The 19,422-nt window shown below is 41.5% G+C and overlaps 2 protein-coding genes and 1 long non-coding RNA gene across 7 annotated transcripts in view; 1 reads left to right on the top strand and 2 right to left on the bottom strand.

Moving 5' to 3' along the window:
* CRLF3 (cytokine receptor like factor 3) overlaps positions 1-5,114 on the bottom strand; it is a 59,601-nt gene extending 54,487 nt beyond the window's left edge. For 2 of the 3 annotated variants that reach the window (XM_082371299.1, XM_082371300.1), the window contains exon 1: positions 4,903-5,112. In XM_082371299.1, the coding sequence (XP_082227425.1) occupies positions 4,903-5,019 (117 nt within the window). In that variant the 5' untranslated portion in view covers positions 5,020-5,112. Of the gene's footprint in view, positions 1-4,902 lie in introns of all 3 variants that reach the window. The other variant, XM_082371301.1, reaches the window with a different exon arrangement.
* Positions 5,115-10,920: 5,806 nt separating this feature from the next.
* Positions 10,921-11,695, bottom strand: LOC309617947. The gene is made up of 2 exons (XR_014238212.1): positions 11,626-11,695; positions 10,921-11,171 (listed from the first exon to the last, which is right to left on the bottom strand). It is a non-coding gene; the product is annotated as an uncharacterized lncRNA (long non-coding RNA).
* Positions 11,696-12,116: 421 nt separating this feature from the next.
* ATAD5 (ATPase family AAA domain containing 5) overlaps positions 12,117-19,422 on the top strand; it is a 41,085-nt gene continuing 33,779 nt past the window's right edge. For all 3 annotated transcript variants that reach the window (XM_082370856.1, XM_082370854.1, XM_082370855.1), the window contains exons 1-3: positions 12,117-12,563; positions 14,819-16,743; positions 17,460-17,568. In XM_082370856.1, coding sequence (XP_082226982.1) covers positions 12,498-12,563; positions 14,819-16,743; positions 17,460-17,568 — 2,100 coding nt within the window. In that variant the 5' untranslated portion in view covers positions 12,117-12,497. The remainder of the gene's footprint in view (positions 12,564-14,818; positions 16,744-17,459; positions 17,569-19,422) is intronic.

Raw genomic sequence — 19,422 nt, 5'->3', positions numbered from 1 at the left:
TGCCAATACAGGGTTCAATACAAGGGTTCAAGCCTTGATCCGGGAATATCCCACATGCCGCGGAGCAACTAAGCCCGTGCACCACAACTACTGAGCCTGCGCTGTAGAGCCTGCGAGCCACAACTACTGAGCCTGCGTGCTGCAACTACCAAAGCCCGTGTACCTAGAGCCTGTGCTCCGCAATAAGAGAAGCCACCGCAGTGAGAAGCCCGCGCACCGCAACAAAGAGTAGCCCCCGCTCGCCACAACTAGAGAAAGCCCGCGCAGCAACGAAGACCCAACGCAGCCAAAAATAAAAATAAATAAAATAAATAACTTTTAAAAAAATACTATGAGAGACAAATGGTCACATTACAGATGTTAAGACACGCTAGGACAAGAGTTGGCTTGAGATTGTCAATTATTCACTTGTCTGTCACTGTATAATTATCTAAACCCATGCTATTTCAAACAGCGTTTTAATCTTGAGGAAAAACCACAGCAGTTTACAACAACACACCTATGGTTCAGGATAAACTACAGAAATCGGTAGAGAGCTGATGAAGAGTTAATGGTATCCTCTAAGGCACTGTGCCTCTATTTTTAATGTGCATACACATCACACCTGATGACGATTCACCAGGTCTAGGGGGGGCCTGATTCCTGCATTCTTCACAAGCTCTCAGGTCAGGATGACCCTGCTGCAGTCGTGGACCACACTTGTAGTAGCAACGATAAAAGGGACACCACTGCCCAGAGCTGGGCAGGGTCCTCACCAGTGTCTTAATTAGGCACCAGGATCTGGCCCTTTACTCTGAAAGAGCAGAGACTTGCTCTTGTCAATGCCCCTAGAGACACTGAATCACACTAATTAAAGGCACATGAAGGCCAACAGTTCATTTTAGAGTAAATTATAACTGTACACAGACTAGAATATTGGTATTTCTCACTGCTGGCACCTCCAGTACCTGAAACTAATCCCCCTTTGATACTGTACAAACATGGAGTTTCTGGACCTGCAAAGCTTAAAGACTAGGTCCTGGACAGTGGCAATGTCGTCAAACTAGTGTCACTCTTTGAGGCATATCTGACTGGCCAGCTGACATCACTATGTGACATCCTGATCAGCTATCTCTACTCACAACAAGCAGGAAAGTCAACCTGTAGAAATCAACAAGGGATGAACAACACAATGGAACTGAAATCTAAAAATGAATACACAAGAATTTAGATTTTTCCTATTTGTTTTGTTTTTAGGCAGAAGAGGTTAATGACCAGCCACCAAAGGAAAGAGTAAATCTGTGACAGCAGTGCTCTGTTGCCCTACCCACCGGATTTCTAGGACCTAGAATTACCTCTGACCCACAGAATGCACCCAGTGCATATTTATTGAGTAAATGAACAAATGAGTATTTAAGGAGGGTCGGAGTTAATTTCTTTGGTATTTACATCTTAATACCAAGGATTCCAGGGAGCTATATAGAACTATTCTTAATGATTTCAACATCAGTTACGCCAGGCTGACTGTAAATATTATCTGATTTCCTGAAGACAACGAACATCTCTCCAGCCTTTAACTTATTCAAACAGTAAGAGCTACAGACTACCTTTCATTCCTACACAGAACTTCCTTTTCTCTGAAGACAGAGGGTAGGGTTTAAACTTAACCACAAGAAGAGAAACTGCTACATGCTGGCAGTTGTTTTTCACACTAAAAGATTGACAGTAAAAGACTGTTATTCTTGTTCCTTCTAAATTTTCGTAGCCATGATTTCCTAACAGGAGGCAAATTTCATGAGAGATTTTTAAAGGGTAAGAAACAAAAGCAAAGATAAAAAGTACGCCAAGAGTTCTTGAAAAGGTTAAACAAAGAGTTACCACACGACCCAGCAATTCCTAAGTATATACTAAAAGAACTGAAAACATGTCTACACGAAAACTTGTACATGAATGTTCACACCAACATTATTCATAAGAGCCAAAAAGTGAAAATAACCCAAATATCTATCAGTTGATGAATGGAGAAATAAAATGTGGTATATCCACACAACAAATATTATGCAGCCACAAAAAGGACTAAAGTACAGCTACATGCTACCTCATGGATGAACCTTGAAAACATTATGCCTAAGTCAAAGAAGCCAGCCACAAGGGGCCACAGACAGTATGGTTCCATTTATATGACGTGTCCAAAATAGGCAAATCCAAATAGAGACAGAAGGTAGTTTAGTGGTTATCAGGGGCTGGAAGAGTGACAGCTAACAGGTATGGGATTTCTTTTTGGGGTGATGAAAATGTTCTGGAATTAGTGGTGATGGCTGCACAACTTTGCAAATACACTAAAAACTGCTGAATTGTACATTTTAAGGTACGAATTTTATGGTATGTAAATTACATATCAATTTTTAAAAAATCCTATGCCAAAAGGAAACAAAATCGGCAAGTAAAAAATATACACAAAGGGAGCATCTTTCCTCTCTGCTCTCTCATCCTTCCCTGATACAAAATCTTTGACTGAAAAGCCATATATTTTATATAGTTATTCTGAAAATGACTGGAACCCTAAAAATATCCTAACCACTAAACAAAAGCAGCTGCTTATTTTGATAACATTTTTGTAACATTGACCTTCCTTAAAATGCAAGTTGACAGAGGACTTATTCTACAAACCCAAACGTGTACAACCCACTAGAATTAGCTTTGAGGAAGAATTAAAGCTTTTAGAACTAGAAGCTGTTGTAACTGGCACCGGCACAAAACACATTTCAGTTCACAACAGTATGACATTACTCAGTCTAGTCCAAAGGCAATGTCATTAGGAACCTAAGCTAATGGATGTTCTCTTAGTGTTTTCTGTTTCAAGCACAAGACAATGGTCCTCAAAAACAAAACAAAACCCCATACCAAACTCCACTAAGTTATAGGAAAGTATGTTCTGTCTTTAAATTTTTGGACATAGAATTTAAAAGAATGTAGGTTTGGAAACAATACTAAACCATTCAGGATGAGATCATACTAAATTGTTTTAATGTGCTCAATATCACACGAGAAAGTAATCAGTACTTCTCCCAGGTGCTAAGCTCATTCATTTAGTATCAACTCTGTTTCTTAATCCTTGATGCAGTTAAACAATAGTCTCATTCATATATAAGACGTCTTAATTGGCTGCAACGTTAATCACATAATAAGAGATACTTTAATCTCTTTTTAAATATGCCCTAGATTTAGAACCTCTATTTCAAAACAGCAGAAGGAATAATGCAGATGTTTTCAAGTGGAAATCAAAATGAATATATTGGAAGGCCTTAAAAAGCATTCGTCAAATCAGGATCACCATATCTAGATCTTGCTCCCAGATTTGCTACTAAACTACAAAAGATGCCTGGCCTACATTTAAAATCTACAAGAATTTTTAAATGTATAAAACCTAAAGCATGTTGAGTATCCTTAATGATGAGAATATCCAAAGGCACTGTTATCACAGCAGTATTCTACCAGTTGTAATTTTCAGATTCTATGCAGCATGGGAGTTACTAGGATGACAATATATATTAATAACAAATGTGATGTTGAAAAATCCCACTCACTCAAATGATTCCACTCAGACGGAATCCCACTGACTCAAAAAGCACTTATTAAGCACCTGAATTAATAGTAGCTTGAGGATTATCTGTCCTCCTGCACATTGGCAGTGGGTTATATCTTTTTCTGTATATGTTCCAGGGCGCAGAGAAACCATGTGGCATTCCTTTATCTTTGATAACCAGGTCCCCATGGAGCAGATAACTGCCCTCACTTGAAAGTATATTTAGCTTCTCCTTTCAACACTTCTCTCTTTAAATCTGTTTTTCCGGGGCTTCCCTGGTGGCGCAGTGGTTGAGAGTCCGCCTGCCAATGCAGGGGACACGGGTTCGGGCCCTGGTCTGGGAGGATCCCACATGCCGCGGGGTGACTGGGCCCGTGAGCCACAACTACTGAGCCTGTGCGTCTGGAGCCTGTGCTCCGCAACAAGAGAGGCCGTGATAGTGAGAGGCCCGCGCACCGCGATGAAGAGTGGCCCCCACTTGCCACAACTAGAGAAAGCCCTCGCACAGAGGCGAAGACCCAACACAGCCAAAAATAAAATAATTAATTAATTAATTTAAAAAATATATGTACTTAAAAAAAAATTAAAAAAAAAAAATCTGTTTTTCCATTTCCCTGCACTTTTGTATCCCATCCCCCAGGGGCTTCATTTTCCTTCTTTTGCCCTTCCAACATAGCTTCACCTTAAAATCCAAACTCTCTATAATGGGATCCCGCTACATGATTTTTTAATGCGTTCAGGATCATATGAGATACTAAGTACTACTCTGACACCAATTCCATTCATTTAGTGTTAACGTTACTAATTCTCCACTCCTCTGTCTCTCCTTAGTCCATCCCTTCCACTGTCCATTCCGCCTCCACTTTGAGCTCTCCCCAAGTCACTGCTACACATTTTCCTCACGCTCTCTAAAACCGCTCTCCATCCACAAGGTAGGTTTTCCAAAGAATCTCCACCTCCCCCAACTCTCTCAATCTTTACTACCCTCTGTGACGCCCTCGGTTTTTGCTCCGGTCCCTCACTCCCCCCAACCTCGGACCCCATCGCATCCCCGACACCGCCCCACACAGCTTAGGGAACGTTCCTCACACTCTCCCTCGATCCCCCAAATTTGCCCCTTCCTCTTAAGACCCCCGTCCCTCCCCCCCCCCCCGCAGAACCCACCTCCCCCTTCCCAGACCCTGCCAGGTCTCCCGAACCTTCAGAGACGCTTCCCTCCTCCCTTCAGAGTTTCCGGACACTCCCGCCCCTCGCAGCCCTCCGTGCCCTCGCCCATCTCCGGGCACCCCACGCCCTCCCCCGGGCCCACAGCGCCCCTGCGGGCGCGGCCCTCCGACCTGCCTCCGCGCCTCCCGCAGCCCCTGCAGCCTCTGGCCTAGCTCCCGCCGGTAGCTCTGCGCCGCCTCCACGCTCTCGCGGGCCTCCTGCAGCAGCAGCTCGGGCTCCAGCTCCATCGTCCCCTCGTCCGGCCGCGCGGCCGGCGGCTGCGGGCGCGGTTCCCGACTGTCCCGGGCGCCGCCGAGCGGCCCCGAGCGGCCACGCGCAGGCGGAAGCACCGCCCCGCCCCGCCCCACGGCGGCCTTGATTGACAGCAGCGCTCGACGAGCGTCCGGGGCCCAGCGCCTCCCGCGCTGCAGGCCCAGCTGGTCTCAGCTCAGCTCCCGCGCGGCACCTGCCAGTGATGCTTCCTCGGGGCACGTATGGAGCCAGGGAAAGATTAATGACTACACCTCGCGAAGTGCTTCCCGCATCTTACCTTATTCTGGCCTCACTACCAGGCCTTCTTGCACCTCTATCCCACAGAGGAGAAAACTGTGGGACACAGAGGAGAATCAACTTTCTCAAGCCGTCGGGATTTCAAGCCGTTGGGATTTCAACCCGGATGGGTCTTGAATCATCATTGTCCTGCCTCCCTAGTAAACGAGCATCCCTGCAGTGGCCAGTGTTTTAGGAGGTTACTGTGAATCAGGCACCACGCTCACAGGGATCAGGCAAAGGCCCCATCACCCAGAAGCTCGTAGTCTAATGAGGCAGCCAAGACAGAGGCCTAAGCGTGGGCCGGCGGTAGGTACCTCAATCCTGGCAGAATTGCAAGACGGATGTTATCAAACTTTCCTGTGTGGGCCAAGTAATTGAAAATGTGGAGCTCAGTGGGCCATAAGGCCTCTGTTGCAATATAGTGAGTAAATGGGCGTGACCATGAGATAATAAAACTTATGGACACAAATTTGAATGTCACATAATTGTCACATGTCACAAAATATTCTTTGCATCTTTTTTCAACTACTTAAAAAGGTAAAAACCATTCTTCGTTCAGGGGCCATACAAAAACAGGTGGTGGGTCAGATGTGGCCCTGGCCATAGTTTTTTGTTTTCTGTTTTTTTAAAATTTTTACTGGAGTATAGTTGATTTAAAATGTTGTGTTAGTTTCAGGTGTACAGCAAAGTGAGTCAGTTATACATATACCTATATCCACTCTTTTTTAGATTCTTTTCCATATAGGCCATTACAGTGTATTGAGTAGAGTTCCCTGTGCTATACAGTAGGTCCTTACTAGTTATCTGTTTTATATATCGTAGTGTGTATATGTCAATCCCAATCTCCCAATTTATCCCTCCCCCCTTCTCCCCTCTGGCCATAGTTTGCTGACCCCTGGCTGAGGTTGGTAGAGTTGCCTCCCCAGAAAACAAAAACAGAACACTGATTGTCTCAAGGTTACACAATGAATCTGTGCTAGAGGCTAGATTCCAGTTTTCCTGGGCCAGACTAAAGCTCTTTCTACCACATTGTTTGGTGCTAAGTAAATGACACTGGAAATTAGAGAAGTTTAGAAAATGAAGGCTTTTCTGAAGAAAATGGGAGATTATCTTTATCCTGAAGTAGCAAGGCACTCAGTAGATTCTCAACAAATACCTGTGGAATGAATCAAGGCATTAACTAAACAAAAAGGAGTAAGTAAAGGCACCCCAGGTAGGATTAAACTAAGGAAAGGGCATAAGGACTTGCAGACAGGAATATAAATGGATTGTGTAAGGAAGGAGGAGCAGACCACTTTGACTGGAGAGGAAGGACTGAATAATATATTGGGAGATGAAGTTAAGAGAAAAGTAAGGGCCATGGAGTTCAGGTTAAGAAGCTTCGACTTTAATGAATAGACATTAAAGATTTTTGCATGTGCAGTGACATTTGCAAAACAATGTTTTAGGAAGATAAATGATAGAGAGGTGGGACTTGGGTTTGTCTTAAGGGAAGGCAGGGGTTGGCATACTGTAAATTCTCAATAAATATTTGTTCAGTGAAATGAATATGCATGAGATAACTAGAGGGGAGTAAATAGGCAAAACTAAATAGCGTTAGTCTAGTTATGATATGATGGAGACTTGAATTAGGATGTTGGCTTTTATGGAGTTTTTGGGTTTTTTGTTTGTTTTTTTTAAAAATTTATTTATTTTTGGCTGTGTTGAGTCTTCGTTGCTGCGTGCGTGCTTTCTTTAGTTGCGGCTAGTGGGGACTTCTCTTCGTTGCGGTGCACGGGCTTCTTATTGCGGTGGCTTCTCTTGTTGAGGAGCATGGGCTCTAGGCACCCGGGCTTCAGTAGTTGCAGCACGCGGGCTCAGTAGTTGTGGCTTGCAGGCTCTAGAGCGCAGGCTCAGTAGTTGTGGCGCACGGGCTTATTTGCTCCGCGACATGTGGGATCTTCCCAGACCAGGGCTCGAACCCGTGTCCCCTGCATTAGCAGGCAGATTCTCAACCACTGCGCCACCAGGGAAGCCCTTTACAGAGTTTTTAATCTCCGTGTCACCACATTAGTCTAGCACTGACTTTTCAAGAGTACCCAGAGGTGAGCAGATTCAGAGGCACAGACTCCTCGTGCTACAGGAAACAGAGGACTTGCTAATTGATTTATTTACGATAAGAATGTAATTGCTGGGCTTCCCTGATGGTACAGTGGTTGGGAATCCGCTTGCCAATGCAGGGGACATGGGTTCGAGCCCTAGTCCGGGAAGATCCCACATGCTGTGTAGCAACTAAAACCGTGCGCCACAACTACGGAGCCTGCACTCTAGAGACCATGAGCCACAACTACTGAGCCCACGTGCCACAACTACTGAAGCCTGTGCGCCTAGAGCCCGTGCTCCACAGCAAGAGAAGCCACCGTGATGGGACGCCTGCGCACCGCAACAAAGAGTAGCCCCCGCTCACCACAACTAAAGAAAGCCTGAGCACAGCAACAAAGACCCAACGCAGACAAAAATAAATAAATAAATAAATAAATAATTTTAAAAATGCACTGAAGTTTAAGTTAGGAGACTTGGCTAAACATTGTAACTTTGGAAACATGTGTGAGCTACATTTCTATAAATCGACAATAATGTAAATGTCTTCCTCACAGGACTCATGCAAAGGCTGAATAGTATGGCCAGGTAAAAGCACACATTTATTTACAAAATATTTAAAGAGTACAAGGTATGTGTCTGGCTCTGTGCTTAGGTGCTGGGAATCAAATCAGGAATGAGACCTAGGACTTGCCTTCATAGTCCAGTAGGGGGATCACTCACACATAAGCAGGAATTTATATTCTGATATATTGAGTGCAATGAGTAGATGCACAGAGACGGCCACCTAATCCAGCCTAAGGTAAAGTGGAAGGAAGAAGGTATCAGGAAAAGTTTCTTGAACAAGGTAAACCCTAAACTGAGTCTTAAGGCTTTTCTCGGCTTGGCCACAGGTGCTTCTCTCCTTTCCCTTACAAAACCCCATCAAAATAACAATTAAGGAATTTAAAACTGGATTAGGAAAAAAAATGGATTAGGGACAAATGGAACAGTAGAGAACACAAAAGAGCACTAGAGAGTTCCACAAATTTTTGGAAGATGGAAAGTGGAGGAGTAGTAATTGCCCAAGACAACTGCAGGAAATTACAACCTAAACTGCAGAGGATGAACCATTCAGAATTGGGCTAACTCTTCCCGAAGACTCCTGAGAAACTCATGCTATATATCCTTTCAAAAATTTTAGTCACAAAAAAAATCACAACCCCTATTCTGACATTCCTTTCCTTATCCTACTTCCTGCATTATTTTCTCCTCAGCATTTAGCCCTGTCTTACCATATACTTTACTTATGGATCATTTTTATTACATGTCTCTTCCAACCAGAATATAAATTCTAAAAGGATAGGCATTTTTGTCTGTCTCGTTCACAGCTGCTTTGTTCATAGCTGGCACATATCAGGCACTCATTTGTATTTATGGAATGGATGGAAGGATCAATAACACAGCACATGAGAATGAGGTATGGGACTGAAAAGGGGAGACATCGGTTAATATTAGAGTTAGATATTTTAGGTCCATTGCCCTATTCCATGCATTTAGGTGACGCCTCCCTATTGCTTCCACAAAACTGCATGAGATATAAACACCTCTGCCCCTAAATAGATTGGAGGAGAAACCAAGTGGTCCAGAGAAAAGACCTCCACCTATTAACATTAGGAAGTTCCCCAATGAAAATCTCCTGATCATCCTACAGTAGAACCCACTAGTGAGTCCCACCTATGCTAAAAACCTTCAATCAGCTTGAACCATTTTTTAAACAGCTTTATTGAGTATAACTGATTTGCAATAAACTGCATATATTTAAGAGTATAAGATGTGATGAACTTTTGCATCAGTAGATACCTGTGGAACCATCACCATAACCAAGATAATGAACATTTCCATCACTCCCCAAAGTTTCCATGTAACCCATTCCTTTGTAATCTATCCCTCCTTCAACCCCTGAACACAGGCAATGATGATCTGCTTTCTGTAATTACAGATTAATTTGCATTTTTCTCAAATTTTAAATAAATGGAATCGTGCAATATATACTCTTTTTTCATCCATGTTGTTTCATGTATTGATAGTTCATTTCTTTTTATTGCTGAGTAGTATTCCATGGTATGGATGTGTTTGTTAATGTACCTGTTGATAGGTTGTTCCAAGTTTTTTACTATTACAAATAAAGCTGCTATCAACATTTGTGTACAAGTGTACAAGTCTTTATAATATAACTATATTGGGAATGTGGGAGGAGAGAAAGTATGTAGGGTGGTGTTACAAGAGAATTAACCACCATAACAGGACTTTAATGAATACTGTTTAAAATTGTTAGATCAAGAAATAGCTATTTAGGGCTTCCCTGGTGGAGCAGTGGTTGAGAATCCGCCTGCCAATGCAGGGGACACGGGTTCAGGCCCTGGTCCAGGAAGATACCACATGCCGCAGAGCAACTAAGCCCGTGAACCACAACTACTGAGCTTGTGCTCTAGAGCCCAGGAGCCACAACTACTGAGCCAGCATGCTGCAACTACTGAAGCCCACGTGCCTAGAGCCAGTGCTCCGCAATAAGAGAAGCCACCACAATGAGAAGCCCACGCACCGCAACTAAGAGTAGCCCCCGCTCGCCGCAATTAGAGAAAGCCAGTGCGCAGCAAGGAAGACCCAACACAGCCAAAAATAAATAAATAAAATAAATAAATTTATTAAAAAAAAAAAAAAAAAAAGCAAGCTGTGTAGGGCTTCCCTGGTGGCGCAGTGGTTGAGAATCTGCCTGCCAATGCAGGGGACACGGGTTCGAGCCCTGGTCTGGGAAGATCCCACATGCCGTGGAGCAACTGGGCCCGTGAGCCACAATTGCTGAGCCTGCGCGTCTGGAGCCTGTGCTCCACAACAAGAGAGGCCGCGATAGTGAGAGGCCCGCGCACCGCGATGAAGAGTGGCCCCCGCTTGCCACAACTAGAGAAAGCCCTTGCACAGAAACGAAGACCCAACACAGCCAAAAATAAATAAATAAATTTATTAATTTAAAAAAAATATATATAATTTTTTTAAAAAGCTGTGCAAAGATATTGAAATATTTAAAGATAAGCAGATATTTATAGTGCTAGAAGACCAGGGATTGAACCCGTGTCCCCTGCATTGGCAGACAGATTCTCAACCACTGCGCCACCAGGGAAGCCCTCAACACGTTTTAAATGCTTAGTTTTTTAGAAGAATAAAAAGCGCTAGAGACATACCTTATAACCCAGCAATTCCACGCTTAGGTGTGTATCCTGGAAAAGCACCATTTGTGTTCAAGGAGACAAGAATGTTCGCTGACTCATTGACTAACAGAAAATTGAAGACAATTTAAATGATCATCGCTAGGGAAATGGATAAATAATATGTTGTGCATAATTGGGTGGAATGCTCAGGAATGAAAGGGAGCGAATCAGATCGACCTGTATAGCTCTTGAAGACAATGATGAAAGAAACAAATTGCTGAGTGATATTTACATTGTTACCTTTTATGTAAAGAAAAACGAAACTAAAGATTTTTCTACGGATACGTATATGTATGTAAAAGTATTAAGAAAGGCTACAATGCTATCCACCAAATAGGTAATACTGGCTGCCATTGGGGCTAAGAGGAAGAGACCGAGTTAGGGGGTGAAAGTCAAAAAGACTTTCAGTTTTTTCTGTAATTTTCTAATTGATTTCTCCTCCTTCTCCTCCTCCTCCACGCTCTTGCTCTTCCATCTTCTCCTCCTCTTCGCCGTTATTCTCCTTGCTCAGCGTTCTTACACTACGTGAGTTACAAACAAACGAAACCGAAACATCAAAACAGTTTATATTTAGAAGTGCAGTCTCCCTTCCTGAAAAACCTTATCCGGGGTTAATAATTTTCAAGGAGAAAGTCATTACCACTAATTTCATTGGAGAAATTTGTACCCTTTATGTTGTCCAGACAATAGCAAATACCATAAAGATAGACACAATTACGTCAACAGTTAAAATCAGTTTGCATAACCCGACCGAACAAGGTGGCTTCCCGTTACTATTTGACAGGTGTATTTACATGACTTGTTTCAGCTCTTACATACCGTGTAGTTAAAACTAGCACTCAGACAAAATAAACATACTCTCTATATTGCAAGTGCAATGTAAAAAAAAAAAAATGTAAAGCTAAACATATCTATGAAAACAATGCAAATGATGTATGAGATTATCTTCACTACAAACTAGCAAACTACTGGTACCCAGCAACAACTCGAACACACGCCAGCCAGCTGAGGCGACGACCTTGGGCTCCTAGCTGCTCGCGAGGACGAAATCCACGGGAAGAAATGCCTCCTGAGCTCAATTAGGGGTAAAAAGTCGAAATCTCGGACCCCAAGTGGGCGTATCTCTAGGTAGGACGCTTGCCAAAATAACATTTTATTCCATGTGGGAGGAGTGTAATCAGTTGTTATTCCCTTTTCTGTATTTTTCGATTTTCCACTTTAAATAGGGGCTAGTCTGGGGCGTCAAAAGCATGGGGTTCTAATTCTGCCACCAACGGACTTAGTCAAATCATATCCTCATCAGTGAAACTGGGCGTTAGAAGTTTGAATCTCCGAAGTCCCCGCTACTTTTAGATTCATGGTAAAGCAATCCGCCTCCTGCAGGCTTGCCGAAGAAGCATTTTGGCCCTCTCGGCTCACTGTCCGCGCAGCCTCCGGAAGCAATCTAAACTCCGCCCCCTGCACTCCGGACGGCGCGAAAACCCAATTGACAAGAACTCCTTCCGAAGCCCGCGGGTAGGATTTTTGTTCGGCCTGCTTTCCCCGCGGGAGCCCCAGTCCCGATCACTCAGAACTGGAGCGCCGGCCTCAGGGGCACCCCGCGCTCACCGACCGCGCCCGAGGGTCTTCGCTGCCCGCGCTTTCTCACCGCCTCTTCCCGCGTTCTACTTGGTTGAGCTGGGCCCAGCCTCTGCGACCACCCCGGGCAGTGGGCGCGGGGGAGTCCGAGGCGGACCCCGCGGCCCAGCTCCTCGCTCCTGCTGGAGCCGGCCGCCTCCATGGCCTCCCGACAGGCCGGGCCGGGCCGCGGAAGGTCCTAGGAACCGGGATTCTGGGAAGCAGGGAGCATGGTGGGGGTCTTGGCCATGGCGGCGGCAGCTGCTCCCCCTCCGGTGAAAGACTACGGGAATGAGGTGAGCTTGAATATCTCCGAATGTTGGGTGTGGGTGAAAGGTGATCCCGACTTAGGATCTATGAGGGGAAAGGAGGGATCTGGTGAGGCCCCAGAACCTGACATTCTGTGGAACAATTGCTGGGGTGTGTCGTTTCTTAAAGACGTGATAGGTCCCTAGAAACATTGGGATTGTGAGATGTTTGCGGGGACCTTAAGATGCCTAGTAAAGGACTAGTTCCCAGATCCTGAAATGTTTCTGGAACTTGATGTTTTGGACTTGTGAAATGTTATGGAGGATCCCAGGGTCAAGTCTGGGGTTCATGATAAGGAATCATAGAACTTTCGCGTTAAAAAGAATCTTTAAGTTCTACCTGTCCACCCAATCACCTACTCTAGGAATACCGCTTAGATTGTCACTACAGGAGTCAAAAAAGGTACTTCATTTAAAAAATCACTATCTCATTGTTCTAGGGCTTAAGATACTGCAGTTAGAAGTCCCAGCTTGGCATGCTGTTATTCTCCTGTGTTCATCAAGTTTCAGTGAAATGTACTAAGCAGTTGTTGTTAAGAGATTCTAATGCCATGAAGTAGTGGAGTAGCATCTAAAAGTAGACGGTTGCTATACTTTTACACCTTTTCATTTCAAGCTCGCATTCTAACTGAAGTATGCAAACAGATGTCTTCGAAGTGAGCCAAGATGTATATTCACTTATTTCGCTTCGACTCTTCCTTACTTTTTAGAATTGACTACTTTTGTCTGCTTGCTAATAGATGTTATGCTGATACTTCTTTGCTGAAAAGGCAGTTGCTCTGCTTGTCTCAGGTGTGAAGGAGGACTTTTGATACTTGAATTACACAGTTCTTGCTTTTTGTTTGCTCAGTTTTCCAGTCTTTTCATTACACTTTCTGCGTTTGGTGCCCTGCTTAGAGGGCTATTTCACAGTAATGATACTTACTGTTTAGTATTTTAAGGGTAAGGACCTTATACACATTATTTTACTTAATATCAACCCTGTGATGAGGTGTTATTATCTGTATTCTACAGATGAGAGAAGGCTAAGAAGTAATTAAAAGTAAGTTGGGTTAGAAAAAGTTAAGTTAGAAAATTAACAGTAATTTGCTTAAGGTCCCACACTAGTAGATGTCAGAGCCAGCACTTGAACTTAGATCTGCCTGACTCCAGAGCCTATGGTATTGTGCCTCTGATACGAGCTCACGATAATAATAATACTAGCAACTCATTAGCATTTTCTTCTAGTACATTTATCATTTCATTTTAAGATGTAAAATTTTAATCTGTCTGTAATTTATTTTGTCTCATATTTATCCAGAGGGTTAAAATTTGTCCCAGTACTATTTATTAACTACTTCTTTGTCCACTAACTTGAGTGCTACTATTATCATATACCAAATTCTTAAATACACACTTATGTCTCTTTCTGGTTTTCTAATCGGTTCTATTAAGTTGCCTTCCTATTCATGCATCAGTGCTATGCTTTTAATCATGATAGCCTTATAATCCATTTTAATTTTCTAGACGTATAATTCCTTTGTTACTTATCTTCAAAAAAAAAAAAAAGGTTTTCTTGTTGTTCTGGCAAGTTTTTTCTAACAAATGAACTGAGGGAAATTAAAAATAAAGTTGATGGAGTTTTTTTTTAAGGGTACTAAATAGTGTAAGAGGCAGGCGGTAACTCTTAATAGCATACTAAAACACTGAAAAGTCTTATTTGTTTTATTTGTAGTAAATGTCCACTATAATTTTTATTTAATTAGTAAATTTTGGGATCCTAGGCTTGTTCACCATGTACCTGTTTCTTGGAAATAGTTAGAATAATTTGTTTATTTTTAACTAAAACAGTATAAAGGGAATGGAAATAATATTTAGAGTTCCTAGCATGCATCAGACTTCACATGTTTGTATGTAATATCTTCATTACAAATTCTGTGGGGTGGGTGGTACTATTCAAAGGTTATAGAGTAAACAGAGGCCAACAGTAATTAACACATTTGTATACAACCATAGGGGGCCTTGAAACTTTTTATTGATGTATAATATATATAGTAAAGAACACAAATTATAATTGTATAACTTGATGTGACATTGAGATTTGAATGTAGGTTTAACTTTAAAGCTCTTTTTCTTCCTAATATGTAATGTTTATCAACTAAGGGAGCCTTCCTTTCTTTATCGCATTACATAAAATAATAGATCCATGTTTAAAATTTATGTTGCTTGAAATAAGTGCTTTTTTTCTTCTTTTAAATTGATAGGCAAGCAAGAAGCGAAGGAAAGACGATGACAGAGCTTCTTGCAAAACAATCACCAAATATTTATCACCAATGGGGAAGACTGGAGACAGGGTTTTCTCTCCACCAAAATCCAGTAATATTCTGGATTATTTTAGAAAGACTTCACACACAAATGAGAAAACTCAGACAGCAAAAAAGTACAAGATAAAGTCATCCACACCATTGCCTGCTGACAGTGACAAAGACTGTAAAACACCTTTGGACATGTCCTCAAATACAGAGAATAAGAAGAGAGGAAAGAGACTTAATTTATCTCATCAACTAAGTCATACTAAAACTGAAAATGAATCTCCAGTTGAAATTAACAGTGATGATAGCAAGGAAGACTCCAGTTTAAGTAACAATTTTGTGGAAAGTAGTACTTCTGCTTTACTCTATAAGAAACATGTCGAGGTACTTGCAGAAAGTATTCAAGATACCAAAAAACAATCAAAAACTATGACCTCCAAAAAAAGTTCTAGGAAAGTAAGTCCTAAACAAGGGGCCTCAAAAAATGATCGCAGAAAATTCAGGAAAAGGAAGCACAGAGAGGTAATAGATCTATCTGAAAGTTTACCCTTAGCAGAGGAACTAAATCTCCTTAAAAGAGATGGTAATGATAGTAAACAGATAATGCCTTCCCTAACTAATGAAATTGAAAATACTGCAAATGATGCAGAATCTAGAGATAATATAACTAAAACAGCCCAGTTAAATGATAGTACAATAACTGTCTCATATGAGGAATTTTTAAAAAGTCACAATGAAAGTGAAGTGGAACAGGCACCAGACTCTACAGTGTCTATTTGTATTCCTTCTGAAACTGTTGACGATACAGTCAAAAGTGGTTGTATGACTGACCCAGAAACCTATGATATTTCCCAACAGGTCCGCTTTAAGACAGTCACTGTTCTTGCACAAGTTCACCCCATCCCCCCAAAAAAGACAGGGAAAATACCCTCAATTTTCTTGAAACAAAAGCAGGTGGAAATGGAAAATAGTCTGTCTGATCCTGAGAATGAACAGACGATTCAGAAAAGAAAATCTAACGTCGTTATACATGAGGAAGAACTAGAATTGGCAGTGTTGGAAGCTGGAAGTTCTGAAGCTGTGAAACCAAAATGCACTCTAGAAGAAAGACAGCAGTTTATGAAAGCATTTAGGCAGCCAACATCAGATGCACTTAAAAATGGAGTCAAAAAATCTTCTGATAAGCAGAAAGAGCTCAATGAAAAATCTTTAAATGAGGAAGGAAGAGACAATAATTCTAAAAAAATCATGGAAAATCCTAATATCCAAATGATTTCAAATAATGGCAATTCACAGACACATGCTGATAAAGGAGGTTTTCCTAAGGAGAAAAGTAAAAAGCTGAAGAAAAAGAATAAAAAAATCTTAGATACTGGTGCTATTCCAGGTGAAAATAGAGAGAGAAATACTCAAGAGAAAGAATCAACTTTTTCCTTTAAAGAGAAACAAAATCAAAACAGGCTTAGAATGAGTTTAAGACAAAAGAAAACAGAAGTTTTCAAAAACAGCACATTACTTAACAGCAAAAACCTTGTTTGTGAAGGTACAGCAGATAATGACCCTCTAAAAATTTCCTCTCCGTGTAACAATAAGTCTTCAAGAAAAACCGGCATACCAGTTAAGGATAAGGTTATACACTCTAAAGCTGAGACTGAAGACAGCTTGGTATATGTTTCTACACTGAAACCAAGCAGAAGATCTGTAAGAAGTAGCAGCACACCTGCTACAGTAATCATTAGAGGTACTGATTCTGAAGACGCACAAGACGATAGTCCAGTAAAAGCTTCTACTCCAAAAGCAGCGAACTTATCAGGGAAGCATAGCTTATATACAGCAGAATTAATAACAGTATCCTCTGATTCAGAGAGTCCTATTAGGTAAAGTTTTGTTTTGTTCTCAAGTTCTAAATATTCTGCATGTATTCTTAGATGTGAAGGAAAATATGTCAAGCACTGAAGAATTGTTTTTTTTTTTTCTAGAACATGGCTGATTTATAAGAAAAAGAAAACAGGGTTTCAAAAATGTTGCTTATTTTCCATATTTAATTTAAAGTCAGGCATGATTTCAGAAGAATTCTAGATGTATTTTAGATGAGTTTTAAGCTCTTAATTATCATAGATGTTAATTCCTGGAGAAATATCCTCCAAATATGAATTCTGTGCATTTAACAAACATAAGATTAAAAATAAATCATAGAACTTTTTTAGGTAAGCTGAGCCATATAATGTGAGGTATTGGGTTGGCCAGAAAGTTTGTTCAGGTCTTTCCATAAGATGCTTCGGGAAACCTGAATGAACTTTTTGGCCAACTCACCATGTACTTGCATGTTGGTTCTGGCTAATCTTAGGGGCTAATTTTCTAGAAAGCTTATGATTTATAAAATGAAACTTTATATTTTCTAAGGGTTTAACATTGAGTTTGGCTTACTTTTGAATCAGTAGTTTGAAACTAATGGAGGGTGTCTTTTTTCGTTTTCTGTTTCAGAACTGTCCAGAAATTAGAGCCCTAGTTGATTCCTTTCTGTATTTAATTGAAATTCTTACACATTATAATCATATAAATGTTTGTGAATATCTTCTTGGGTTTTTTTCAGAATGAAATTCACCAGAATTAGTACTCCCAAAAAATCTAAGAAAAAATCTAAGAAAAGGTCTAAGAAATCTGAAGCAGCTGATGAAGATTTTGAGTCTCAGACTAGAAAGGTAATTGAAATATTAGGGTGTCCTGTAAGTGGTATTCTGTTTTGTAAAACAATAACTATTACTATTGGAAGTGATACGCCAAAAGAAGATTCACATATTTCATAGATTGCTTATGTTAACTATAACCCTATATTATTTTTTGCTGTTATTTCATTCCTCTAGTTAGCTTATTAAGAGATCAACATATCTTACTGTGAGATGAAAGCAATTGATAAAAACAGTATAGTTTACTTAGAAAAAGTTTTCTTAGTGACAGTTATATTCCAATCTTTTTCCCTAAGGCTGCTTACGGAAATAAGCATGATTGAATTTTTGGCTTATTTCTATAGATTAGAGGCTAACAAGTGGGGTCTCTCAACCCTGGTACTGTTGACATTGTGCACTGGATAATTCTTTGTTGTGGGGAACTGTCTTGTACATTATAGGATGTTTAGCAGTAATCCTGACCTCTACCCGTGAGATGCCAATAACACCCCAACTGCCCTAGCTATGACAACCAAAATATCTCCAGTCATTGCTAAATATCCCCTAGAGGGAAAAATCATCCCCAGTTGAAAACCACTATCCTAAAGGGAGAGGTTGTATATATAAGAATAGTTTAGCTGCTTTTGTAAAGTAAACTGCTTATCCCTTATGATGATAGAATTGGATTCTCTCCTGGGTGAGTAGGTACAAGTGTGTGTGTGTGTGTGTGTGTGTGTGTGTGTGTGTTGAAAAAGCCACCAGGGTGATCCTGATATAATCCTTGGGTGAAAGCCACTGCCACAGAAAGTTGGTATCTCTTTTGTTTTTATTTAACAACTCTCTTTTTTTTCCGTGGGGGGGGGGGCTTCTTATCTCACTCTAGGTACTATGCTTGGTACTCTTATCATTAATCTCATAAAGTAAATATTTAACCCTGTTTTGAAGGACAGTGGTGCCAAAGGAGGTGAAAACATTTTTGAGAGTTGACATGATATATGATGGAATTTAAGCTGGGGATGGGGAAAAGGGGTACCAGGGACTGATAAATAAGGAGAAAGTAGAGAGCTGTCAGGACGGAGGTTCCTGTTTTAGTCACGAGTAACCAAGTGTGAGCTGGGAGGACAGCCAGCTAGGTCAGAAAGGAGGGTGTTGGAAATGACTGGTTTTTGAGATGATAGGATTATGGTTGATTTTGATTTTCTTCATTTTTCTGTTTTTTGTTTTTCTATAAACATGAACTTTTAAAAACTTTTATCAGAGAAATAACTATTAGGGAAAAAAACCCAGATTTCAGGTAATAGCAGAACTACATGCCAAAATGCATGTGGATTTTTTTTTTCACATTCACTAAAACATATGTCTTTCTTAACTGTTTCAATGATTGAGTCGTTAATTTAAATTTAGCTGGATTATTTTGAACACTAACTTATCCTAAGGTTCATCAGCCTGTCAAAAATTTTGCTAGGGACTTCCCTGGTGGCGCAGTGGTTAAGAATCCACCTACCGGGACTTCCCTGGTGGCGCAGTGGTTGGGAATCAGCCTGCCAATGCAGGAGACAGGGGTTCGAGCCCTGGTCCCGGAGGATCCCGTATGCTGCGGAGCAGCTGGGCCCGTGTGCCACAACCACTGAGCCTGTGCTCTAGAGCCCGCGAGCCACAGCTACTGAACCCGCGTGCTGCAATTGCTGAGGCCCGTGTGCCTGGAGCCCATGCTCCTCAAGCCCCTGCTTGCTGCAACTAGAGGAAGCCCACGCACAGCAATGAAGACCCAACGCAGCCAAAAAATTAAGAAATTAATAAATAAATAAATTTATTAAAAAAAAAAAAAAGAATCCACCTGCCAATGCAGGGGACACGGGTTCGAGCCCTGGTCCAGGAAGATCCCACATG

This window comes from Balaenoptera borealis (genome assembly GCF_965194805.1).
Source record: "Balaenoptera borealis genome assembly, chromosome: 20".
Taxonomy (NCBI): Eukaryota; Metazoa; Chordata; class Mammalia; order Artiodactyla; family Balaenopteridae; genus Balaenoptera; species Balaenoptera borealis.
Note: the sequence above shows the minus strand (reverse complement) of the source record. Positions and strands in the feature narration are given on the sequence as shown.